The 26,700-nt window shown below is 39.6% G+C and overlaps 3 protein-coding genes across 5 annotated transcripts in view; 1 reads left to right on the top strand and 2 right to left on the bottom strand.

The window, feature by feature from the left end:
- The window catches only part of schip1 (schwannomin interacting protein 1), a 203,896-nt gene extending 193,186 nt beyond the window's left edge, over nucleotides 1-10,710 (bottom strand). The window contains exons 1-2 of one of the 2 annotated variants that reach the window (XM_079678377.1): nucleotides 10,669-10,710; nucleotides 10,340-10,433 (exon numbers count right to left, since the gene is read on the bottom strand). In XM_079678377.1, the coding sequence (XP_079534503.1) occupies nucleotides 10,340-10,433; nucleotides 10,669-10,691 (117 nt within the window). In that variant the 5' untranslated portion in view covers nucleotides 10,692-10,710. The remainder of the gene's footprint in view (nucleotides 1-10,339; nucleotides 10,434-10,668) is intronic. The other variant, XM_079678378.1, reaches the window with a different exon arrangement.
- A 23-nt stretch (nucleotides 10,711-10,733) lies between these two features.
- On the top strand, nucleotides 10,734-12,548 carry LOC307037494 (P2Y purinoceptor 3-like). Its single transcript, XM_079678397.1, has one exon. The coding sequence runs from the start codon at nucleotides 11,199-11,201 to the stop codon at nucleotides 12,189-12,191; it is 993 nt and encodes a 330-aa protein (XP_079534523.1). The 5' UTR covers nucleotides 10,734-11,198; the 3' UTR covers nucleotides 12,192-12,548.
- Nucleotides 12,549-12,749: 201 nt separating this feature from the next.
- mfsd1 (major facilitator superfamily domain containing 1) lies at nucleotides 12,750-26,300 on the bottom strand. 2 transcript variants are annotated; one of them, XM_079678388.1, is made up of 17 exons: nucleotides 24,886-26,300; nucleotides 24,663-24,715; nucleotides 24,356-24,468; nucleotides 24,187-24,229; nucleotides 23,962-24,029; nucleotides 23,648-23,756; nucleotides 23,390-23,492; nucleotides 22,786-22,884; nucleotides 22,375-22,486; nucleotides 21,683-21,739; nucleotides 21,203-21,359; nucleotides 20,545-20,642; nucleotides 20,304-20,416; nucleotides 20,161-20,208; nucleotides 19,889-19,955; nucleotides 13,172-13,280; nucleotides 12,750-12,958 (listed from the first exon to the last, which is right to left on the bottom strand). In XM_079678388.1, the coding sequence occupies exons 1-17, from the start codon at nucleotides 25,133-25,135 to the stop codon at nucleotides 12,899-12,901; spliced, it is 1,659 nt and encodes a 552-aa protein (XP_079534514.1). In that variant the 5' UTR covers nucleotides 25,136-26,300; the 3' UTR covers nucleotides 12,750-12,898. The 2 variants fall into 2 exon arrangements, with proteins under 2 accessions (XP_079534514.1, XP_079534515.1); XM_079678389.1 differs by lacking the exons at nucleotides 12,750-12,958; nucleotides 13,172-13,280 and adding an exon at nucleotides 13,462-15,184 and having other exon boundaries at nucleotides 24,886-26,233.
- Nucleotides 26,301-26,700: the final 400 nt, after the last annotated feature.

The following is a 26,700-nucleotide window of genomic DNA, read 5'->3' as shown; positions in this document are numbered from 1 at the left end:
AAATAATGATAATAAATCAGAAGCATTTTGCGTATGTCAATCAATCAATGTTTATTTATATAGCCCAATATCACAAATGTTACATTTGTCTCAGTGGACTTCACAGTTTGTACAGAATATCAGTATGACAATACGACACCCTCTGTCCTTAGACCCTCACATCGTACAAGGAAAAACTTCCGGAGAAAACCCCACAGTTTAAAGGGAAAAATGGGAGAAACCTCAGGGAGAGCAACAGAGGAGGGATCCCTCTCCCAGGACGGACAGACGTGCAATAGATGCCGTGTGTAAATTGAAAAGAAAATAAATTTGCAACATAGGTAGTCCAAATGTTTGGAAATGCATGTGTGTATAATAGGAAGATGAATCCACGAGGATATCCATCCAGGACTTATGATCCAGGACCACAGCCACGACTCAAGATCCAGGACTCGCGATGCATGACACAGGACCGCAGGATCATCCATGACTCCGGATCACGGCGTATATAGACACCAAAAAGAAAGACATTTGGGGAAGCTGGGTTAATCGGAACATGAGGGTACACAGGTATAGACAGAGAGAAGGAAGAAGTAAGATGTCCCCTGACAAACTAAGCCTATATCAGCAAAACTAGGGGCTGAATCTAATCAGCCCTAACTATAAGCTTTATCAAAAAGGAAGGTCTTAAGCGCACTCTTAAAAACGGATAGGATGTCTGCCGTCCGAACACAAACTGGAAGCTGATTCCACAAAAGTGGAGCTTGATAAGAAAAGGCTCTGGCTCCCATTGTACTTCTAGAGAATCTAGGAACAACCAACAACCCTGCATTCTTGGAACGCAATGCCCTAGTAGGAAAGTAGGGTATAATGAGTTCTTTAAGGTAAGATGGCGCCTGCCCATTAAGGGCTTTGTAGGCGAGAAGAAGAATTTTAAATTCTATCCTGTGTTCTATAGGGAGCTAGTGTAAGGCAGCCAAAACAGGAGTAACGTGGTCCCTTTTCCTAACTCTGGTTAGTACACGAGCTGCAGCATTTTGAATCAGCTGAAGCAACTTGACTGACTTCTTGGTACACCCTGATAATAAGGAGTTACAATAATCCAGCCTTGAAGTAACAAATGCATGGACTAGTTTCTCTGCATTGTTTTGAGGCAAGATATGCCTGATTTTTGCAATGTTACGTAGATGGAAGTAGGCGGTCCTTGAAATTGATTTTATGTGGGCGTTAAAGGATAAATCCTGATCAAATATAACACCAAGATTCCTTACAGTCTCACTGGAGGCCAAATTAATGCCATCCATAGTTAGTATATCTTTAGATAATTTGTTTCGTAGATTCTCTGGGCCAAGTACAATAACTTCAGTTTTGGTCGTGTTTAACATAAAAAAATGTAAGGTCATCCACGTTTTTAAGTCCTTGAGGCAGTCTTGAATTTGATTTAGATGATTCATTTCATCAGGCTTGATTGATAAATATAGTTGAGTACCATCCGCATAACAATGAAAGTTTACAGAATGATTCCTTATAATATTGCCTAACGAAAGCATATATAATGTGAACAAAATAGGTCCGAGCACTGAGCCCTGTGGCACTCCATGGCTAACTTTGGTTTGCGTGGAAGATTCATCGTTGACACGTACAAACTGAGAGCGTTCAGATAGATAGGACCTAAACCAGCCTAAAGCAGTTCCCTGTATGCCAACTAAGTGCTCTAGTCTTTGCAATAGGATATGCTGGTCGATAGTATCAAATGCAGCACTGAGATCGAGCAAAACAAGAATAGAGACAAGTCCCTTATCTGAGGCTATTAGAATGACATTTGTGACTTTAACCAGAGCTGTCTCTGTGCTATGATGTTTTCTAAAGCCAGACTGAAAATCTTCAAATAAATCATAGTTTTTTAAGTAATCACACAACTGTTTTGCGACTGCTTTCTCAATCATTTTTGAGAGGAACGGAAGATTGGAAATAGGTCTATAGTTGGCTAGAACCTCTGGATTGAGGTTGTGATTTTTAAGAAGTGGTTTTATCACTGCTACTTTGAATGAGTGTGAAACATAGCCGGATAATAAAGACATATTCATAATATTTAATAAAGAAGTGCTAATTAATGGAAACACTTCTTTTAACAGCTTAGTTGGAATGGGGTCTAAGATACATGTTGATGGTTTAGAAGAGAGAATCATTGAATTTAATTGTTCAAGGTTTATGGCTGAAAAGCATTCTAGTTTACTATCTAGTGTAATATTACAACTTAAGTTTCCGGGAGCTGTTGATAACACTATACTGGTCAAAGGCAAGAGGTCATTAATTTTGTTTCTAAGAGTAACAATTTTATCGTTAAAAAAGCACATAAAATCATTACTACTGAGTGCTATGGGAATAGAAGGCTCAATCGAGCTGTGGCTCTCTGTCAGCCTGGCTACAGTGCTGAAAAGAAATCTTGCATTATTCTTATTCTCATCTATTAATGAAGAGTAGTAGGCTGCTCTCGCTTTACGCAGTGCTTTCTTATATTCATTGAGAGTAATATGCCAAATTAAACGAGATTCTTCAAGTTTAGTGGAACGCCATATCCTTTCAAGTTGTCTCGACTTTTGCTCTATTTTGCGGGTTTCGGCATTATGCCATGGAGCTAATCTATCTTGTTTTATTTTCTTCTTTTTCAAAAGAGCAACAGAGTCTAATTTTATTCGCAGCGCATCTGTAGCACTATCAATAACATGATCAATTTGGGGTGGTGTACATTTTGTATAAGTTTCCTCCCTTACATGCAGACATGCTATCGAGTTAAGTATTGGTGGAATCTCTTCCTTAAATATGGCTATAGCACTAACAGATAGGTTTCTGCTGCAGGAGCTTTTGACTAATGCTTTGTAGTCTAGTAACAGTACTTCAAAAGTTACTAAGAAATGGTCGGATAAAGCAGGATTATGCGGTTCGACTAATAGTTGCTCAATTTCAATACCATAAGTCAGAACAAGGTCGAGAGTGTGATTATAGCAGTGGCTTGGTTTATTTACACTCTGACAGAAACCAACAGAATCTAATTTAGAGTTAAATGCAACAGTAAGGCTATTTTTTATCATCGTCAACATGAATATTAAAGTCACCTACGATAATTACTTTATCTGTTTTAAGTACCAAAGCTGATAAAAACTCAGAGAATTCTGATAAGAATTCTGAATAAGGACCTGGTGCACGGTACACTGTAACAAATAAGATTGGCTGCAAAGTTTTCCAGGTCGGATGCGTAACACTGAAAACGAAGCTTTCAAAGGAGGTATAATTTAATTTTTGTTTAGTATTGATAAGTAAACTTGAGTCAAAGATGAGATGAGATGATGTATGTGCAATCGCTTCTCCAAAGTGTATCGTACCGTCCGATTGGCATAGCTGAATGACTATGCCTACATGTAAGAAAACTGCTCTTTTTTCATGATATCTTTCTGTGTATAAACCTTAAGAGTGTAAGCATGTCTGGGTATATTTACATAGATATTAATAAAGCATAAACACAGGATGTGGTAAGGAAAACAACAGGGTGTATGCTATTTCTGATGCATAACAGCATGCGTGTGCTCTGCAGGTGCCAACCAGCTATACTCCGGCTGCAGGCCAGGGGGTAAGGCCGGTCTCAGGCAGCTCTGGGCCAACTGCCATAAAGCTCAATGGGACTGGACAGATGGATGTGCTCCCAAAGCAGCAAAAGCAGCTCCCCTCCATCTCTAGTATTCACTCATCTTTATGTTAGCCAGCAGGGTAAAGCTGCAATTTGTCCATGTTTTTCTTTAAGTGCTTGTGTCAACATCGGGGGAGTAAGGATAAATTCAGCTCACAAATCAGTAATATACAGGTACTAAATGACTACCGAAATGACTTAGGTATATACGTGTAATGAGCAAGGCCACCATTCACTTGATTAACCCACTGATAATTATCACCTGACTCAAAGCTTTCCTTTGCACCATGCGTGTTTTAGTGTCTATTAGCTTGTTGTTTTACACTTTACTCCTTTGGATTAGATTCACTGCTCTCCTCATATTCAGCTGCAGCAGGCAGCTGCTTTCAAGGAAATTGTCAGACAAACCAAATAAACCCTCCCTGCGCAGTACCAAACAGCAGACAGACAAAGTAGGGACTCGCTGGTAAACATAGTGGCTCATTTAGGAGCTTAGTGGAACATATCTTTGTAAAAAAACAGTTTGAAAATTGAATTTGTATTTAATCAGGTGGCAAGAAACTTGACTTGACAGTTATGCTAGCATTATGTAAACTGGATGTGTAAAATGCCTATTAGTTCGCCATATGCTTCAAATCTGCTTCACACAAGTTGGAAAAATAATAAAGTGAGACAATGCATGTGGTTGATATATTGTGCATTACACATATAATGTACATGTGTGTTATTTGCACTTCTACGCTTATAGTACATTTGGGAACAGTTCAGACATTTCAAAGTTACTGCATTAGTTCTGAATGTTCTCGCCTTGCCTCTCAGTGAAGCCAGTTGAGATTAAGGGTTTAGGATGCCAGGCAAATGGCCAATAAGGGTTTAAAATACAACCGTATCAACAAGTGTTCTGCTGTATTAACTGCAAAATCCATCCAGATGCTCAAACTAAAATAAGAATTCAGACAAATAACAACGCTGCTGATTAAGATCAGAATTGTTTTGCCTGAATATGAATATTCTCAATAAGATAATAATCGTATTAATATTAATACCATTTAATGAATATTATAAATCATGATATAAGAAAGACCAATTGACTACTATTCACTTCTAATATGTCAAAGACTTTTGGAGCTTTCAAAGATTGCAACACTTGATAAATCTTGTGTCTGTCATTCTTTTGCAGGTGATATCATTGTTTACTCATCTTTTCATATAGCTTTGTGAAGCACCTTGAGATGACGTTGTCTTTAAAGTGTGCTATATAAACCAAATGTATTATTATTATTATTATTTTCTACGGTATTGATCTATTGTGTGTTTACAACCAACTGTATGAGGTCCAGATAAATGCACTTAAGTTATATGAGAGCAATAGAAACACCCAGGGAGCAAACAACTGCAGCTGATGACAGAAGAAAGGCATTACTGGCAGCCCATGGGTACATGACTATCTATAACCCAGTGGCATCGCCTGGCCTGGGCATTCGGGGCATTTCTGTAGCTCCGGACAATTCTCCCTCAATAATATAATACATTAACCGTGCTTTACCTGAACCTCATCATGACACTAGAGAGGACGGCAGGATTGTAATTTCCCCTGTTCAGTGAATGCAACAAAGGCAAGCACCGGTGCCAGCAGGATTGTTCCACAACAAAGCATGCACCCGGACCCCCCTAGAGGAGGTGAGGACCCCCCTAGAGGATGTTAGGTCCCCACTTGTAAATAAAAATAGCACTTTACCCCTGCTTACACCTATATAGCTGATTATCGAGCCTTCCTTGTAACAGTCGCGGGTGTACTGTGTACAGTATGTGCGTGTGGGGAGTGTTGCGGTAGAAGATTCCAATATAGCTCCCGGTACCTTAATGGGAAACCCTACATGTTTGAGCACCCTCTATGAAACGTCAAGCTACCCCACAGCACCCCCAAAAGAAAATCTCTGGCGCTGCCACTGTGGGCTAAGCCCCGAATGTCTCCAGGTCCAGGAAACGCCCCTGCTATAACCTACATAATACATAATCGCATAAAAGTAGGGATATTAACAGATATCTATTTTGCTAGGCATGTAAATAGCTTAATGTTATTATTTTCAATATCAAAATAAGGGCAATCAATAGACTGAAAGGCTAGGGAAGGTGAAGGGACAGTAATATGCATAATGCGACTGACAAATGAGAGAAGGAAGGGAAACAGGAAGGAGAAAACAACAGCAAAAAGGATGCTTCCTTCTAATTGATGAGTTATTAAGATCATCATTTCTCAGAGTCCTAGTTCTATCACAGAGATTGATGGCAGACACAGAGGAATGTCTAAACACACACACACACACACACACACACACACACACACACACACACACACACACACACACACACACACACACACACACACACACACACACACACACACACACACACACACACACACACACACACACACACACACACACACACACACACACACACACACACACACACACACACACACACACACACACAGAGTTTTCCCTTGAGTGTGTTAGAGATGGTAAGCTCTCTGTGCCCTTCAGACTAGTGTGTCCACTCAGTGAGATAATTTCTCACACACATCTAAGCAAATAAACAGAGACACACACCTGAGTGCACTGAGAGAACAAACACGCCTGCATGGACACAACATACCTACATACACGTTAACATGATAAAGAACACACAAGTCAATCTGATCTCAGAAGATTTGATTGTAGTGAGTGATGCGCGGATACATCTGCATCACACTATCGGCTGTTTGGCTGCTGCTCCACTGGCCCATCAGCCTGGGGAAATGTCCAATCGAGAGAAGAGCTGTGCCAGTGGAGATGCTAGTTAATTGTGGTATCGGAAATCAATTTACATGCGCAGTGCGTGCAAGGAGTTATATGGAAGTCCACATTTACTCCTTCACCTCAGTCCCCGAGTACAAAAAGAGCCTGCTGCGAGATGAAGGTGTTACTGCATCATGTCAGAATCAGAAACAGGTTTATTACGAGGTAGGTTTACACGTACGAGGAATTTGACTTGGTGTCATGGTGCATAAAAACAAGAATTAAAAACACAGAAAGAGAACTAGAAACATATTTAAAATAATAAAAAATATATAGTAAAATATAACAGTATTTACATTGCAATGGAATGAAATAGAGGAATAAAATATGGAATACAAATCAGCAGTAAAACAAAATAATGGTGTACAGTGTGTGTGCATTACATGTAATGCATACAGTACAGTAGAGTCATGACATGATGACAGGATTGGAAATGCTATTTTCTTTTGGTGTTAGGGCTTTTTGGAACTAAACAGTTAATTTCTACAGAGGGAAACAAGGGCATTTATGTCATTTTGGTCATCCTTTAAATCCTACTTGAGTAGAGAGGGAGCAGGAGACAGAGAAAAAGATACTAAGGTTTATAAGCGTGAAATGAGAAAGAATGAAATGTATGAACTTTTATTGACTAAGAGCTGCAGTGAGAAAGCAGTTTTATAATGATCAGATAAAAGCGGTTACGAACCAATACATTCTCGCAATACCAGGCCGCTGCAGTAACAAAGCCATCAATACCAAGCTGGAGCAAGAGGTGTAGACTGACCTATGAAGCACTTATAAGAAATAGCAACTTCAACAAGGTTTAAATCATGAACACATATGTTCATTTCCCATTTAAAAGTATGCGGTTTATCAAATACAGATAGATCCACTTCTGTTAGAGCCATAAACTCCCCTTAGAAAGACAGTTTAAAGCATACACACAAAAGCTGCACTTGTGGTTATTTTCACTATCAATTTTAAGGTTTTTCTTTTCATTAATGGTATCAAGAAGTTTTTTATTATTATTTTTTTTTTTAAATGGGAAAAATGTACATAGGTGACATCATTACAATGCTTATTTTGTCCAACCAACAGCCCATACATTAAATGTCGTAAATTCACAAAGATTAAAAATAGAAAAAGCATAAAATCATCACATTTGAAAAGCCGGAACAGGCTAATACTTGCCATTCTGCTTGATGAAGGATAAATTGATATACTGTAAATATACAATATAAAAATGTGTTGTTGATTGATTTTCTGCAGATTTTTGCGAACTGATTAATCAGTTCAGCTTGTAGCGAACAGAATACATACAATATACAAACTAGTGTTGAGCTGACGACGTTAGTGCAGTGAAGAATGTTCAGCATTTAAAAGAGGATGGAAGGAGAGGAGAGTAAGAGGCTATCAATAAGTAGGAAGAGTATATGTTAAAAATAAATTGGGACAGGAAAAGGAGAAGAGAAAGACATCCAGGGAAGTGTGAAGCTGGGTTGTGACGAGATGAAGAAGGTGTGAGAGTGAGAAAAAAATACTGTATAGTCGATCAAAATGCAAAAAGGAGAGCTTGGGAATATTCCACCAATAGAAAGCGGATTTGGTTCAAATAGGTTGAAGGTGTGAGTGAGAGCATGTTCACACACACATATACTGTATGCCCATCATCGTTAAGGGAGATTCCTTCAGGGATCCAAGACTAAGCTCTCTCATTTAAACTAGCCTTCCCTGACAGGGTAATGTGATTGGATGGATATCACTACAAAGCAAACTGACAGGAGTGTGTAAGGCTAAGCATCTTTGTGTATATGTTTTGGGGTTTTTGTGCATTTTCATAAAAGAAAAACATATTATTTTCTTCCTCTTGCATTAAACCAGAGCACACATGAACACACACTCACAAAAGGATAAATATTTCTTCATAAAATGATCATGGCAGGCCAAGAGTTACCTATCCGTCAGAGTGCAGCCTCATCTCGCTCCAGCGCGGGTTATTACGACTCAATCGCAGAGAGTTTGAGTGAGCTGGCGCAAACAGCACTCAGCAAAGCTATGTCCCACTGGGGGAGAGACGATAATGCACTTCTGAAATATGACACCCTTCCCTTTCACCACACTCCCACTATGTACATCCCTTTATATATTACAGAATACCGTATCTGTGTCTGGTCGGTGAACTGATACTGCCCTGCACTTGTTTATACTGGATGTTTGCTCCTGTGAAGCACACAATTCAATAAAATAAAAAGATGTCTGCATGTTCTCTGCCTAAAGAACACCAAGGGGCTTCGTGTGTGATACTGATGAATGATTTGAAGATTCCAGCTGCTAGTGCTGTGTCAACAATGTTTCCTGTATTGTATATTTCATGCACAACCCTATTATACGTGACCCCCTGTGGCATGCTGTTTAAATAAGCTTTGTGTAAAATGTTTAACAACAAGAGCTCATGGCCGTAAAATTCATCTGTCCCATTGATTATGAGGTAATAGCTGGATAGATTAATGTCTTTCTCTGGGGGTTCACGCCTCTGCAATGAATCTGAATCGCTCACACAGGCACAGCAAGTGGAGCAGCCTTCATATCCAATAACCTACATTTCTGTCCTCACTCATAATTCACATGCCAATTACTGGTTAGTCCTACATGAAGCTTCTTCATTTCCTCCCTTGCAGTCCTATATGAACCTACTCTGACATGGCGTCTCACAGAGTGAAGTTGGATTCAAATGGAAAAGTAATTTTTTGAGAGCAATAATAAAATACTACTGTCAAGTGGTGCAGTGGTACAAATCTGAAGTCAAAATTAGAGAACATGTCGTGAACAAGACTGTCTGTGTGTGTGTGTGTGTGTGTGTGTGTGTGTTTTGGAGGGTTGCACAACCATAATATATTGCTGTGAGCCAGGTGCTGTGATGGAACAGTGCTTTCAGAGCTCACGCGCTCAATATCCCCTGCCGCCGATAATGCGCAACACTACATCACTTGCATTAAATATTCAGAAGCTCAGAACAACCAGGTGAACTTGTGCACCTAACACTCACTCAAGCACACACAGGAAACATCATATACTTCTTTTAAATATGATAAACAAACTAATTTAAATTAGGCAGTCAATTACAACAAGCCAACTATTAAAGTTTTAAAACATGCAAAATACCCCTCTCTCCACACACACCTATTTTGAGTGTCATTTATTAGCCAGAAACGAGACAACACACAATGAAAAAAGTTAAAGATGTTTTTTTTGGTATAGATATGGTGATATGATCGTGATTGTGCATTAGTCGCAGAGAGAGAAAAGTTATATGTAGCTGGAGTTCCAATGTGTAGTATTTCTGAAACTGCTTCTGCCATGACACAAATCTTTAAGCCGCCTCAAGCCAACATGAAAAAGCAATTCCCCAAACTAAATTGAATTCAGTCAATTGTACCATTTGCATGGGTGAATAAAGGTAAGCTAAATCCAAAGTGGTGTACTGTGGGTACACAGTTGCAGGGGGAGAGTTTTAGTTTTACAGTCCCTGTCCGTAGTATGATACTTCTCTCTTGTCTCTCCAGCAAGCAGAGAATAGTTGCCTAAATTATGAAAAATTCCCCCCCAAAAATAATAGTATACATTCAATTTGTTTCTTCGTTCTAGGGCTCGTTTTCCCTTTAGAGACTTTGCTACTGAGGATCAACTTACTGCTCCAAAAAAAGATTAGAAAGTGAATTACATCATTGCTGAAATGTTCCCTCACCAGAAGAGATCCCATCATCCATTAGCAATATCTTTCCAGGGATATACACTGTTCACAGTCATGCCATAATACTGTACTAGTCGGTTGCCCTCTGTCCTTGATGCCTCTTACCTGGTTATTAATGCACAGAGCAAGGTGTTTCCTCTCCCGAGCCACAGCCTGACTCCCGCTGCGCAGCCTCGCCTCTTCTCCCTGATACATGCTTCTGGAAGGACAGCGCTCAAATTAGGATACACAAACTCCCCAGATATAAAATACATGTTATAAACCCTCAGTGAACGATACACCTTCACTGTGTGCGGCTGCAGAGTACCGTCATGCAGAATTATATCACTCATCAGCATGTCGAATGAGCCGGTACTGGAGCTGCTCGTTAGTCCTAAATACACATTGTTGCTTTACATGTATGACTAAGAACAGTCGGTGGATGTGCCACTAACCTGTACGTGCCGTTCCTCAGCATGACGAGCTCTCCCTCTCTCCGCGGTCAGACAGAGATGAAGTGAACACCTTGAGTCGGGAGCAGCCGGAGAGACACCAGACTTGGAATTTCTCTCAGCCAATGGGACGCTGAGCGTGCGCGCGTTTTCATACAGCGCCCATCGCGCGTGTGTAGATGGTGTCATTTAACTCGGCAATCGGCTCTAATCACAGCATTAGTTATTCTGCATGCCTGCTCTCTGGAGAAGGGCAATCTCATACTACAGTACAGCCTATTATGTGCCAGTCTATTTGCTCATATCCTAGATATGGCTTTATAATGGTTTAAATCACACAGGTGTGGGCTGAGACCAGGAGGGAAGCACGAGTTGAACAAACACATTTGGTTTCAAGCTTTTTTTAACGAATCACACGCCATCCTTACAGAGCACGGAGGTGAGCTGCAGCCTGATGAGGTGCAAGGAGAACACAGTTAATTTACTCTTAAGTTAAGTGACTCGGCCACCAACTTATCAAACCACTTATTTGAATGGAGGACTTCCACATCTGTCCAGTTACCAACTACTACAAAAGGATCCTTCTACCAGTGTCCTACAGCCTCGTGTTTCTGCTGGGCTTGAGTTTAAACGGGGCCCTGTTGTGGTGCGTTTGCGGTCGGACGCGCCGCTGGAGCAGCACGGTCATCTACATGACCAACCTCGCAGTGGCGGATCTCCTCTCCGTGCTGGCCTTGCCCCCTCTCATCATCAGCAACGCAATGGGCGGATTGTGGCCCTTCGGCAACATTATCTGTAAAAGCGTCAGGTTTTTCTTCTTCGTCAACCTCCACTCTAGCATGATGTTTCTCACGTGCGTCAGCATGCACCGTTTCATTGGTGTGTGCTTCCCTATTGCTGGTGTGCGCTTCAGGACCAGCAAACTGGCCCTCTTTGCGTCATGGTCGGTTTGGATCCTGGCCACTGCAGAGATTTTACCGACACTGGTCTTTGCACACACGGGGGTCATCAACAACATGACTGTGTGCTTTGAAATGACCAGCCCCGAGCAATTTAAAGAGTACTTTCCCTATGGGATGTTTTTAGCCATAGTGGGGTTTCTGATCCCATTCCTCGTCGTTATCACCTGTTACTGCTCCATGATGACGGCGCTTTACTGCAGGGCCACGGACAGCATCTCTCACGCCAGGACTGCTCGTATGCGCAACAAGTCTCTCTCCACTCTCTTCGTTGTGTTTCTCATGTTTGTGGTGTGTTTTTTCCCTTATCACATTTCTCGGACCGTTTACTTGTTTGTGAGGGTGTACATGCCCGCGGACTGTCATCTTCTGAACATAGTCATGATCTCCTTTAAAGTGTGGAAGCCTGTGATCAGCTTCAACTCCTGCGCAAATCCTCTCCTCTACTTTTTGGGCAGTGATCGGCAGCGTAGGAAGCTGCGGGCCTGGCTGTCGGTGAGGAGGAAAAGGGTGGTGCCCACCCTGTGTCTGGTGGATGCAGGCAGCACATACAGGTCCGGAGGGTAGAGAGCATCGTTTAGAAGTCTCAAATATCCACAAATGACTTTTAACACTAGTCAGAGCGGTAATAACTCTGAAATTATACCACTGTCTTAACTGTTTAATAATTAATTGTATAATTATTTAAATGTTATGTAGGCTATTTAATAATGTATTTTGCAAACTTCAACACGTCACACAAGGCACTGACTTGTGGGCATATTTATGTAGCCTACACTAACTTATTGCAACCTAAACCTGAAATAAAAGTAAGAGACGTATAACCTGCAATGGCGGTTCTGATAATAAATGATACTGTGTGGCCAGAGGTGACATTTAAAATTTGAGGGAACTGGTGCCCTCTGTCGTTAGAAGAAGGCTTTGCCTCTAGACCAGACCAGACCCTAGAACAGCAACTACAGGCAACATATAGAATTAGCTTTTATTTTGTTATCTAGGTTGTGGTGTTTCTATAAAAAGGCACAAGATAAGGTGGAGCAAATATAAAATAACTGAACAATAAAGGTATTTGGTGATACTAATGATATAACAGATAACATTCTAAATTTGAAGAATAACAGTAACTTCTGTGGACGATAGGAATACCTTGAAGGCAAAAGGAGCATGAGTATTTTCTGTAAACGGGGACACGTTGTAGGTACCATCTTTCTTAGTGCATACTTGTCTGGAGCGACAGAGCTACAGTGTTGAAGGGAGCAGCTGAATGAAGGTGATCATTTCAGAACACTCCTGTGGGAAAGTGATGACAGATGGGAAGAGAAGTGGTCTGGGAGCTGAGAGGATGAGAGAAAGTGTTGGGGAAAAAAGCAGTTTATGTGAAATAATAACATGTTTAATAATAAAGTGAAGCAGTAAAAAACAATTCTCCTGGTCATCTTTGAAAAAAAAAGCATTGCCAGTGCGACGTTTTGAAACTGAATTAGGAAATAATTGGATTCCTGTATGAATTGAGTCAAAGCGTAAGTGTTGTGTCTGTTTGTGAATACCTGTGCACCCAGCCTTGAGAGGTACCGGTTGCGTAAGCCAAAAGCAGACATGGGTGCCGCCTTTCCAGCCAGCTCACCGTCTGACACTTTACTGGATCGCCTTTTATTCCTGCAGGAATAATAATGTTAACATTCATCTCCAGCTTGAACTAACAAGCACTATTATTTTTGTATTACAGACAGGATTAATCAGCCACAGTCTGCTGCACAACGATAAAAAAACACCTTATTACCATTGCGGCGCAGTGAACATAAACACACTGCAGCAAAAAACAAAGCAAATTCAAATGTTTTCAAATAATTGTGTTTAATTAAATGCCATGTGTCATTGACAATTGTGATTTGGTTCTACAAAAATACTTATTTTAGAGGCTTTCTGTACAATCTCACTGTCTTTCATTGTACAATGGATCTTGTGTAATTTCTTGTACACAGCTCAATAACAGTTGATACTTTCACACAAACATTTTCAGTTAACAACCACCATAGTGCAAATGAGTGATAGGTGAAGAGAGTGGCATGTTTCTGGTTGTACCGTATGACACTCTGGTCATTATAATATGCAATCACAACATTTTAACTACATGCTACTGACCGGTTTCTTGCACAGGTTGGGCTCTATAGGGTAACTTAACACCAGATTGAAAAACAGAGTTAGACTCAACTCTAACCACCACTGGTAATCAACAGTGATGTCACAGTGCAAGGGTAGGCCCTATAAAATACTTCTACATCACTGCAGCAAAGTGAGAAGTCAAATTATGCAAGAAAAAAATAACAATATTTTTGGGGGGCGTTAAGTTACTCTTAATTATTAGATGAATTATTTGCCCAACTGAGGTAGTGATTGTTTATCCGCCACAGTTTTCGACCCTCATACCAACACAGGGATACATCTCTTCCCACTTTACTGGAATTATGAGATTTAATCAGAGTGCATTTTGTCTCAACGTTCAGATCAAGCAAGCAAAGATTTGCGGGCAATTGTTAAATACCACTTGGTTTCCTGAGCTTGAAAATGTTGCAAAATTGTCTAAAAACATGTTTTAAAGGTCACAAGGATAAAAGCAGTTTGTAAAAAGCTAAAATCTGGGGAATTATTAATACATGGGTATATGCACTTGAAAGTGAGCCTCCTTCTTTTAATTGTCTTTCAGATCATTATAGTGATATCATATTTAATGATGCAACAGAACATTTATCTTTATGAACTTTCCAAACCAGTGAAGAGCAGGTCAATTAATTTAGGAATAAAATAATTAAACATTGAAGATTTAAACAAGAGCTATGCTCTTTTAGACATTATAAACTATAAAGGGTCGATGACGCATATGATTAGAATTAAGTATGAAAGTCCAGAAGGGAGGATTTTGGTTGGCAACTTTTGTGAATGCTGACAACTGATATGTACATAAACAAACTGCTGAGTTGTCTGAAATAAGGCGAGTAACAGGTTTGTTCTGAGAACAAGTTGTAAAAAAACAACATATGAAAACATCCACAAAGTTACCATTATATACATTTAAAACAATTGAATGAATATAGAAATCCTATATTGGGTGATCAATTAGCATGTCATAAAATCTAAAAAGATCTATCATATAAAAAGGTACCAATCCACAGGATATGAGTCTTGTCTTTTGCTTAAAAGGGTTTGAAAAAACACTATCAAAGCATCTTGACTTTTTCCGTAAGTTTGACACACACCCATAAGTCAGTGGAGGATATGACATCAGTGTGAGAGGTCAGAGAGGAACTGTTGAGGCCAAACTGAGACGTATCATTGGTCCTTCTGGTAGGGACATAATAAGCTATGTATAAAAGGTTGGTTTTGTTCAGACAGTCAGTTGTGATGGGAAGAGCCACAGCTGACAGCACTGGGTGGAGTCAGTAGTGCAGTCCCGCCCCGTGGCAGTTGATTGACAGCTCTGGGGTAGACTGTGCAGCCTGCTGGCTCTGAAGCCCAGGACTAGCCCAGTGTTCCTCCCTCCTCCTCATCATCATCATCATCATCTGGAAAATATCAGTCACAGAACGGACCAGAAAATATTAGTCTGCGTTTTCACAACAAGAAAATATGTAAATAGATTAAAACAGATAAATAAATGCATAGATAGAGAGAGAAAAAAAGAGATGGCGGTATAGGCAGACACAGATCTTATCTCTGGGACTTTTCACTGTAAAAACGGTTCCGATGTTGAAGTCAATAAAACTCAATTTTCTATCGTAATTGATTTGCCCTAAATAAAAAAAAATGCAATGTACGTTTAAATAAGTAACACTTAAGTAACAATGAGAACATGTTTCAAGAACTCATTAATTTATAAATTAATGTTCACATTTTCTGAACTTTCTTATAAATAAGTTTTGGAAAACTTAATAAAAATGCTTTTGTCAACGCCACAGTCATGACACGCCCTCGAACGAGAACATGTTCTTTTATTTGCCTCACCAGAAAACACTCACACCTCCTCTTGAAGACATTTTGCCTCCTGCTATCGACTTCAGGTTCACATTAGGTAAGCCCTTGAGTGTGTCAGACTAAAGTTGTTGTTTCAGAGGTTAATTCAAGACGTGTTATTTTTACATTCTAATATAATGAGCATCAGGTAAACGTACCCATTTCTATTTTTTTAATCACAGATGGGATGGAGACGTAAACTATGCAACACTAGTGTTACCACTCAGTGATATTTTAAAGGTCACCTATCATGCTATTTTTAGGCAAAAGCATAGGTCTCAGATATATAAAAAAATATAGAAAACATGTCTATGAAGTGTTTTGTTCAAAATACCAAACATATCACCCATTCTAGCCATGCCTCATATTCCTCTATTTCACTTCCTGTTTCAAAAGTGCTAATTTTGGGTATAAAGCTTTAAAAAAAAAAAAAAGAAGAAGATAAAAAAAGAGGGGCGGAGCTTATGCCTGCTCATGCGGGAGATTCTACCAGCATATACTGCCGTGATGAAACGCCATATCATGGATTATCAAGTATTATTTCTGAAACAGTATGGAGCTCAAAGGCTTTCTCTCTTGCCTGTTATACCACAAGGTGAGTTCCTTTTTATATCCTGGTTCTTCACACACATGCTCTCTCCAGTACAGGTTAGCTCTGAGTGTTAGCGATGCCAACACTTTATTTTATTTTCTTTTTAATGACTGATTTTAAATGCCATTTTCTTAATGTCTTTCATTTTTTGTAAAGCACTTTGAATTGCCTTGTGTTGAAAGGTGCTATATAAATAAACTTGCCTTGCCTTTAAAACATTATCGAATCCATCATGGAACATTTGGACAGAAACGTGACTTGCCCTGCATTCATGTAGACTGGCCTGCGCTCTCACTTATCAAGGTAAAAGTTGAAATAATCGTCTGTTCCTATTTATTCTAGGACCCATGTGCCACTTTATATAAATCTCTGAGCATGAGGTGGGGTTAAAATAAGTAGTTGGACATTTTATGAACTATTTCAATATCATGACTATGTGGTTCATTTTCTTGCAAACCAGCCTTTTTTGTTTTGGCTTAAACCCCTTGTAATGCATTGTGAATAGCACCTCGTTACCTAGTTACCGTCTGTTAACAGCTAATGTAAACTGGCAGTACCCGTTATGATTTCAAGATGGATTTTATTTTTGTTGTTGAGGAAAACACATGGATGATTTGTAATCAATTTAGTGTTTCGTTTGTATATACAGGGAACAGCTGAGGTCGAAGTGCAACAGAGGCTCGTGATGCACGGCATGAAGTTATACGTTGCCCACGAGCCAGATGCAGTTGGAATAACCATGTGTTTCCATGTATGTTAATGTGTTGTGCTTTTAAACAAACTTGTTACTGTTTTATGAAAACAGTTTTTAAATAATCCAATTTTAATAATATGTATTAACATGTCCATAACATTCCCTTTTTTAAATCTATTTGTTTAACCTGCAATGTTTCAATGCTATCAGATATTTAAAGGGTTGGATTGAAATCAGGAAGAGTTTGTCGTATATACTGTAGGTTGCGGCAACTTAATTGTGTTTTATAATTTACTTTATTTATTCTTGTCTTATAATCTTAGCAGATTGTTATTTGAATTGGTTAAACTTAATATCTTGGCTTTTAATTGTAGGCTCAACTCATCTTTTCACATGCAAAAAAAAAAATAACATTAGTGAGTTTACCCAACTCTAACCCTATAATTGCTTGGAATCGCTTGACACATATAAAAAATGTTTTACCAAAGTAACACGTTCTTGAGTAGAGGAAAACTAAAAAAGTACATTTCACCAACTCAAAAAATGCAAAAGTTGAATAAACTCTTAGAATTGCTTGGAATCGCTTGACAATTAATTTTTACCAAAGCAACAGTTTTTACAGTGCATGCTACTTGTGAGAACGGAAAGTATAGTTGCACCAGGAGATCTCGTGTGGTTTGTTTTTATCTATCAAACATCAAGTAGTGCATGAGTGGTGTGCTGTGAAAGTGCGACAGTCAAAAACCATAACCTCAATTAATGTGCCCACTTGGTTATGCTTAACACGCATTTGCAACATCATGTTGCAGTCGTCAAAGTCTTGTTCCAATAAGCACTTATACAAAAAGCGCTTGAGTGTTTTTCCACCAAACAAGAAGGCAATTAAAGGCTTTAAGCAAAGCATAGTGATATTGCTAACATCGCTTTCATTCTGTTTATTGTTTGTTTTTAATAGGTTAGGAAGAACCATAAATATGCAAGCTAAGAAAAAACCATGTATGGAATTTTATTTTTTTATTTTGTCTGTGTTCACATAGATAAGTCAACATTGACACTGATAACGGACAAATTGTATCCTATTTTCAGAGAGGCCAAAAAATGGGTTTGCTGTAACAATCAAGAATGGCAAAGTTTCCATGATAACGTGACTGATCACATCTTTGAACTCCTGAACCTTGTAAAACTATTGAACCTAGGGGATGTGGATATGCAGTAAAAAATAAAAGCATGATTCTACAACTTTGCATGTGAATCATGTGTTTGGAGTGTAAAATAAAGAACATTTCCATAACAAGCATCACTTGACTGTGTCCAGATCACATTGAAAATCATACATAACCTGTTAAATAATATATTTTTTAGCTAACTGGAAATTCTAACTAGAAGCCATTTAGTACAGTGGATATAGAGTGGTGCAGTGACGAGTCCTAAAACCCGGAAGTGAATTAGCATTTTACCACTACTTTTTCCCTCGTCTCAGAGTCAATGGGATTTCTCCATGGCACGGATCATGTTTTGTTCTATGACATTAAATACATCAGCAGTGACCCGACTGGTGATCTTTGAATAGTTTACGTGTCTGAAAATCGATGGTTGTTAACAAGGGGCTGAATAGGAGTACAGAAGTTGTCGAGGACGTTGTACGTCATTACACCGAACACGTAAACACTCCCACTGAGTTTGTCTGCCCCTGTTCTGCTTGAAAGCAAGTACCTGCGCTTTTGGAAACAATTTTGAATCTGTATTTTTGGATACCGATGTTAAAGAGCATCTTGCAGGTTTTTGTTTTTTCTACATTTATGCTTAAACTTGCTTGAAAATTACAATTAAAAAAAAAGTGAATGTAGGATTTGATATGTTTTACGAGACATAAGGGCAGGAATTCAGAGGGAAAGGAGCAATTTGGAGCTTTGCTCTTAAAAACGGCTTTTTTTTTAAGGTCATACGTCAAACGCGTCATATTACATAACAAAGGGGAAACATCTCCGCTCTCTGACCGCGGGTATAGTTAATAGTTGCGTTGAGTTGAGCGGTTCTGTTTTAGCGAGCTGGTATTTTTCTGTAGTTTTACATTGTATTTCACCATTTGTAATCATGGTGCAGTATTGTGTTTGTGCAGGTTGCACAAATACCAGCCTGTCAGGACATCGAGTCCACAGTAAAAAGGACCGGAGCTAGCGTTCGTTCCTGGGTGCGTTGTGCATCCACCTCCCTGCAGCACATACTCTCCACAGCTTTATCAGGAAACTGTATTACATCTCTCTTACTTGTTCTGTGTCGAAACTAGCATTGGGATCCATGTTTATTAATACGTTACACCGGCTGCTCTCCCCCTTGTTTCCCCCATGTTACGTCACACGCGGGAGGTCACGTGCCGAGGCTTTTTTTATGCGGAAGGGAACATTTCTTACAAAAACGACGCCAGATTTCACTGTTGTGTATATTTCTGTATATTTTTTTGAAAATCTAGTGTATTCATCATTTTCCTACACATTTATTCCCAGGTGTCTTTAACCTGGAAGTTGCTCTTTAAGTTGGCATAATGTTGAAGTAGTGCAACCCTGCTGTACTCGGCTGTAGCTCGTTTTAACACAACGTTAGCATTTAGCTTCTGGCGATTAGATTTATGATTCGAAAATTATAAAAGTAGTGTAGACATGTGGATATTATACGGCTGGACAAAACATGCATTTATCAAACAGGTTTGTTTTCTACAGACCTTATTTCGAGCTATTTTCCCAAATCCTATGGAGAAATCCCATTGCTTTTTTGTCAAGGGAACCCATGCGCAGCTTACTTCCGGGTAAACACGTCATCCCTGCACCACTCTATTGCATATGTACCCAAATATGCCTCTGCTCCTTGATTAAATAAGTAACTTGATTAGTATTTACTTTTCTGAGATGCTTGTCTAAATGAAGGTAAGACAGCAGAAGCAGTACAGAAGTGTGAAGGGTCAAAACTACTCACTCTGCATCTGAAGTGGCTTCTTTCTGAAGTCTGGCTCTGCCTGTGGCTGACATGTTCAAATGTCCTCCTGGATCAAGAGAGGGAGACGGTTAAATTAAGAGGTGAGTGGGGAGAGGGGTGTGCTGACGAGTAACAGGGTGAATTGAGGGGATGTCATAGGATAAATGGAATATCAACGGTATATTTGGTGGAGAAAACTGAGACAGTACGGAGAGGGAGAGAGCAGAGAGGAGAAGTAAAGCAGTGATTTCAAAGCTCCAGTGTTCTTTTACCTTTAAGATAATCCACAAAGTACAGCGTCACCACTGCCATCAGTGAAACTGCAGGAAATAAGGGGGGGAAATGTGGGAAGTCACTGACAATGTCACTCAAAAGTGTCTAAAAGGAGTCCACACACAAACAGAAAAGAACTGACCGCAGATGCAGACGCAGAAAAACACTTCTAAAAACAGGTATCCTCGGTTGTCTAGGATAGCTCCTGCTGCCATGGCAACGAGAGCCAGTCCCAGGTTCTGGATGGACTGCATGCTGAGGGACGAAGGCAGAAGATCAACATCAGTTTGAATTAAAATAACAACAATTATCAGTCATATTGGTTTGTTTCAACTGTGAAAATGTATGTGATTGGTCATAATATAGCCATTGCAGTTACATACAAGCCATAGGCTGTCCCCAGCTGATGCTCTGGTACCACAAAGGCCACCATGGGCCACAGTGCACAGGCCAGTAAGGAGTAGGAGAGACCCAGAAGGGACTGGGAAATAGAGGACACACAGCTGTGATTACTTTTAATAATACAGGGCTCTCCACAGAGAACCTGGGTATAATATACCGCCTAAAAGAGCTTGTATATTGTATAATAACATGGTATATGACAATATGCACTTTACAACCAGTTCTTGAAATATAGAAGTAGTGCAATAGAAATATCTGTTGATTCAGTTCTTAAGAAAATAGTGTTAAAATTAAATAAAAATACTATCTGTGTTTTAATTTATTTATATGCCAACTTCTATTATTTTTACCACCTCAGGATGCAAGTTCACCTTACCATTAAAACAAATAATTTGTCTCCACAAAGAAAAATAAATCAAGAGTTTGCAACTTTAAGTAGGAACACATGTCAACAACTTTAAGTTTAAGAACTTGTATCCACACCCACTGTGACTTACATCTCTTAATCTAACAGGCGCAGTGAATGTACGATTACCGACAGTGTCATTCCTTCATACAACTAACCCGACTACTCTTTCTTAATGTAAAAAATCCAATGTTGTTGGGGTACAGATACAACATTTTTTCAAGGGGCCTTACCATGGCGATCCATGGGTTCCAGAAGGTAAAGGCCAGCATCATGTGAGCGGCGAGTGTGGCGATCACGGCAACCATTACCCAAATCACGTTCTTGCCTACCCTATCCACCATGAAGCCTAGAACTGGAGATGCAGGGGCTGAGATGATGTAAACAATACTGGGAAAAATAGAGAAGGATATTCATTTGTTATGACTAGAACCAAGGCAAATCCAAGTTAGCAACAGAAATTTGAGTTCAGAAAATATGTGCTAAAGTCAGTATTTATGGGTGTGGTGGCTTTTTTTGTAATATGACATTTTTTAAGTATTCTTCATTCCCAGTTTCAGGGAGCTGAACATTCCTCAGATGGAAATGTAAATTGTCCAGCTGTCCGTTAGATCAAACAAAATACACGCCAGGAATTAAATGCAAAATAATATCAGAATCAGCAGACTATAGTGGATTGTTTGAAAAGGGCTATTACACCTGATCCGAGTTACCTGTTGACAGCTCTGGCTTCAGCTGGTGAGAAGTTGAATTTTTCAATGAAGAACACCCTGTAAATAAAAAGACAAGATGTTGGGCTCACAGTACGGAGAGCTGCTCGACCTTTATATTGATGTGACGAGAAAAGGAGGAGAAATGGAGTTTACTTTTGCAGCAGGTAGGTCTCCGTCTTCTATTCATTGTTTTCTGCTCCATTTGCATAACAAGTATTTGCTTTGTAAGCACAAACACTCGGTAGAAAACCCATGTCAGTTGCTAAGTGATTTGAGAGTGCCTTTCAAAGAAGGACATGTAGATTGCAATATCCTCAATTGTTTTTTTTCACCGCAAACCCATTTGTCAAACCTCTTTCCATTTCTGACTCCCGCTCCATCCATTTGTGGTTCGATGACAACACAGCATTGTGAGGTTGCAGTGTTGAAGCTGTGTCAGGCACTGTCCTGATTTCATAGGGTTTCTCCATTGAATTCATGCCATGCCACTTAAACACAGTAGGCCTACCATATTGAGGTGATTTACATTTGTATTTAACAAAGGACAAGGAATGTTAAAGATTTTTCTTCAAGCATTACATTAAAGAACTACCGCTCCATAATTTTAGCATACAATGCCCACGTTTTCAGAGTTAGGAGTTATTATAGTATCTCTCAATTGTGTGTGTAAAATAAACTGATTAAATACTCACTGTCCCAGTCCAATAAAGGGGAAAATGGCGACATAGTAGCAAACGCAAATGAGGAAGATGAGCCACAGGGTTAATGGGAAGTCCTTCACGTCAGTCAACTTGATCACTTCGCCTAATATGCAAGATTAACACACATGCAACAGTTGGAAAGGCTTTTCTGATAAAGTATACAGTTAGTTCCAAGAGGAAAAATAACACACATTCATTGAACTGTTTTTACGAAGAAAGCCACATCACAGCAGAGAAAGTGCTGAAGCCAATGAACTTGGCCAGAACGTCAATTTTAAGTAGATAACAGCAAAAACAAAACACTATTTCGTTGTCAACACTGACTTTACTAGGAAATATTGACAGAGGGGGCCAAAGAGGAAAAACAAAAGATAAAAAAAACACAATCTTGGAATAGATTACCTGTTTTGCCTTGTTCCTTGTTGAGGATCTTCTCTGCTCTTTTGTCAAGGAATCCCAACACCAAGGCACAGGTGAGTGAAAACAGGCAGGTCACACCAGCTGAACATCGACAAATACAATTACAGACATGAGTTCATCTGGAGGAGTGACATGAGAAATTAAAGCAATGTAAATTCATGTTGGCTATTAGATTATCAAGGAATTTAAGTTATGGGGAAGGCTGATTGATTCTTTTGTCCATGTGAATTAATCTCAAATTATCAGTGGCAGTGGAGACAGATTATAAAATGAAACACAACTGCAAGATGTGCAATAGTAAAAGCACTTTAAGTAATGATAAAAAGTGACACTTCTTCTAACTCATGTGACTCATCTGTAACAGCCAGCCAGCAGCACTTTTTGTTCTCTAAACCACTTCTCTCTGTCTCTGCTCTGTGTGTTATCTGAGATCATTAGTTACAGAGAGAGGATCTGGTATCTTTAGCAGAGACAGAGATAAAGCGCTCGTAACAGGACTCTTCATGTTTAACACCTGCCAATTTCAAGCCTTGATCTTGAATGAGAAATGTACGCCTGGAAAAATGTGGAAATTCATGATAGTTACCGATCATGAGTGAAACGCCTAGTGCGGTGTGTCCAGGAGCGCCAACGAGGGCGACGACTCTGCTGTACACCCAGCCCATGATGTTCATGTTTACTGTGCTGCCCTTAAGACGAGTAGAGAGGAACATTAATGGACTATAGACGTACATTTACTATCAAAAACATGGATTTCTATAAAGTGGGTTTAGTGACCTTGGCTACAGTCAAAACAAATATTTATATGTTATTTGAAAACAATTATCACGTTGTGTTCCCTTACCACGCGTGCCATGCTGAGCTGAAGGCCAAATACTAGATTCAGCTCCTTTCCTTTGAACCAGTTCACTGCATAGGTGTTCTGGGCCACAGCCAGGGACTCTCCTCCAATACTGCCCATAAAATAAATCAGAGAGGTGGAGCGTGTAAGCCGAATGATAGTACATGACCAAGCTGATCCTAATATTTGTTTTCAGTGTTGAAGGGCTGTAATATCGAATATGTTGATATCTGGCTGCGGAAAAGTCGCCCTCATGCATAAGAATACAGAGAACTGGACACTGGTAGATAAAGATGTTTCAAAAATAATTTGCCCACCCAAATATAAAACGTCCAGCTTCCATGAGCCAGAAGCGATTCACCAAAGCTCCAGTAGCAAATATTACCTGCAAAGTTGAAAAGTTAGAAAACAACATAAGAAATCAATATCTGTTGATTCATATTTAGATATATCATTTAAAAAAAAATGTAAAATCATTTTAGGAACATATATTCTGTATTTCATAGAATAACTATTACATTTAGATAGCAAAGTAAACTTACCTGTCCAAAACAGACAAATAGGGAAAAGATGATGGTTCCCAGCCTGAAAAAAAAGCAGAAAAAATAAATAATTTAAAAACAAAAAGGCTACGCAACTCTTTCACTTTCACTTTGTGTGACATACTGGACTTATAAATAGTAAAATGATATAAGGTGTCAGTCTTTGTACCTGATGCCAAAAACCCTATCGAGCAGGAACCCCCCAAAGAAGCAGAGAACCACATTGGGCCAGGAGTACCAGGCATACAGCTGCATGAACTTTGCAGTGTTCAGATCCAGATCCTAGCACAGTCAGGAAAGTTAAATCAGATTATTGTCCTCATATCAACTGTTTTATTTAAACATTAAAGTCTAGGTGTAAATACAGGTGTGTGGACGAATAAAACAATCTAATGTCAGCATTCAGGAGTAGGATTAATGTTCATACATGTTCCATTAAGGGTATAACATGGTGTACAACTCTGAGGGTGAATTACCTGGATGACTTGAGTTTGAAGTGCAGCTGGGTTATCATAACAGAAGTAGCTTCCTGGAACGAATTAACTAAATTAACTTACTGTACATACAATGGCACCGCATTTAATGAACGTCACATGAGCAACAAAACAAAGCTTTATTTTTCCTGAATGTTGCTCATTATACTCAGTCACAAAGTAAAAATGACGGGTGTTTAGGGAAGTGGGGCTTTTGAATGCTCACCAAATCCCAAGAAGCACATGAATACCAGGACCACCACTCGGTGCAGGAGGTGTCCGGGGTCGCAGATGGCCGACAGGGGTCTGCCCGGTCCCCCGGCCGCCTGTCTGCCCTCGGCCTCATCTCCCAGCAGGCTCTGCCGCTCCTCATAATCCGCCATGTTCGTTTGTTTGGGATTTGCTGAGGGAAAAGTTGACCGCAGCAAGGAGGATGTAAATCGATCACATGACCTGGCACGAATGTCACGTGGCATTAGCTTTGAAGCCGCTTGTAGCTTGTAGAGCTAACTACACGCGCGTGCCTGCCGAGAAGCACAAGCACCTCGCGGGAGCGCGCAGGGAGAGACTTGTTTGGATGTCAACACAAACTGTTTAAAGCGTCAGCAGCAGTGATGACCTTATGCGTACGGTTAGTATGCCAATCACATAAAAGGGTTTAAATGCATTACTGTACACATAGGAGTACGCAATAGGACTGTATCCACATAAATAACAGTTTAAAGATACATTGAGAAAGCATAAAATGCACATTATCTCCTAATTTTGAGAAAAGTGTTACATTAAAAGGCTAATAGTGTTAGTTTATTTGTTTTATGTTTAATCTTGAAACAAACTTTTTTTAACTATTCTTTTGAGACATAAAGAAACAGGACTTTATTAGAGGCAGACATCAAATTGTAGGCTAATGACCTCAGACTTACACTAACCTTTAGCCTATTTCACTACCATATTTTAAAGCTAGATGATGATTATGATGATTTTTAAGCATATAATGTCTCACCGAACACAGGAAGGGGCTTGGCTGTCTACAAATAAAGACGGCTAATTTTAATTCTCCCAAAATATATTGAGGCTGAACCTGAACTTTCAGCTTGGGGGCCCCCTAGTGGCCGCAGGGGCTCTTTGCATCTGCATAGTCCGCCTAGGAAGAAACGGCCCTGCTACCAACAACCAACAGACAAGTAGGTAGCCTTTCCCCTTCTTTGTTGCACTGTTTGGGCAATGCAGTTTTGAGGCTGTGTCTGGCAGTTTTTGGGAAATAATTTTGTCCTTAAGTGGCCAAAATGGATTATTGCACATTTGAAGGAAGAACTCAGAAAGGCTTATCTCTCTTCTTTGCCTTTACACATTTCAAAGTTAAGGTCACCTTTGTTTTTGCATGTTGTTGAGTTCTAGCTCTGTTTTAAAGTGGGGTTACATTTACATTTTTGTACCCATTGGCCATCATCTTTTAAAAAGTACTTCTCTAATTTTTACTTTAGTGTTTGTTTTGGAACAGTGAGGTAAGCTTGTACATTTATTTCATTTTTGGAATTCGAACGATTGAACAATGTGTCAAAATGAATTTTTTGACCTAAATCCTAAACCTAAGCTTTGATACTGTAAGTTGAATATAAACCATTTATCATGGAATTCTTGACAAGAACCAGTTTATAAGCTTCTGATGATTGGCACCACTGACATGAAGACTTGGCAGCTGTTGCTCTGACAGCAAGCTGTTACACATTGTTGCATTAAGAAACTGCAAGCCCCCACAACGACATACCTCCATCTGGTTCTCTTCTGTCTCCAACGTGTGCCTCTGCTCCAGGCAACATTATCTGCAGGGTTTATTTAATTTCCTTGAATTTCATTTAGAGATTCTCATAATTCACTACTGCAGGGTCATCTGTCAGAGGATTTCATCTGACGGTGACAGAGTCTTTTTCCTGGCTGCAGTATACTGTAGCTCCTACCTCTTTGTAGCTCATACATTTCCTGCCTAAATATCAGCTTCTGTCAAAACCGACAGGAGGAATGGAGGAGGATCATATTTCAT

This window comes from Notothenia rossii (assembly GCF_949606895.1).
Source record: "Notothenia rossii genome assembly, chromosome: 4".
NCBI classification, from domain to species: Eukaryota; Metazoa; Chordata; class Actinopteri; order Perciformes; family Nototheniidae; genus Notothenia; species Notothenia rossii.
The sequence above is the reverse complement of the archived record's forward strand: the minus strand, read 5'-3'. Positions and strand labels throughout refer to the sequence as shown.

What these genes read in the sequence shown, in the direction of transcription:
- mfsd1 (XM_079678388.1), bottom strand. Translation starts at nt 25,135, where the DNA reads ATGCCACGTGACATTCGTGCCAGGTCATGTGATCGATTTACATCCTCC. An exon ending in CAAGGAACAAGGCAAAACAG is followed by an intron (nt 22,487 to 22,785) that starts GTAATCTATTCC and finishes CTTGCATATTAG; the next exon opens with GCGAAGTGATCAAGTTGACT. An exon ending in CTGGGGACAGCCTATGGCTT is followed by an intron (nt 20,417 to 20,544) that starts GTATGTAACTGC and finishes TTCGTCCCTCAG; the next exon opens with CATGCAGTCCATCCAGAACC.
- LOC307037494 (XM_079678397.1), top strand. Translation starts at nt 11,199, where the DNA reads ATGGAGGACTTCCACATCTGTCCAGTTACCAACTACTACAAAAGGATC.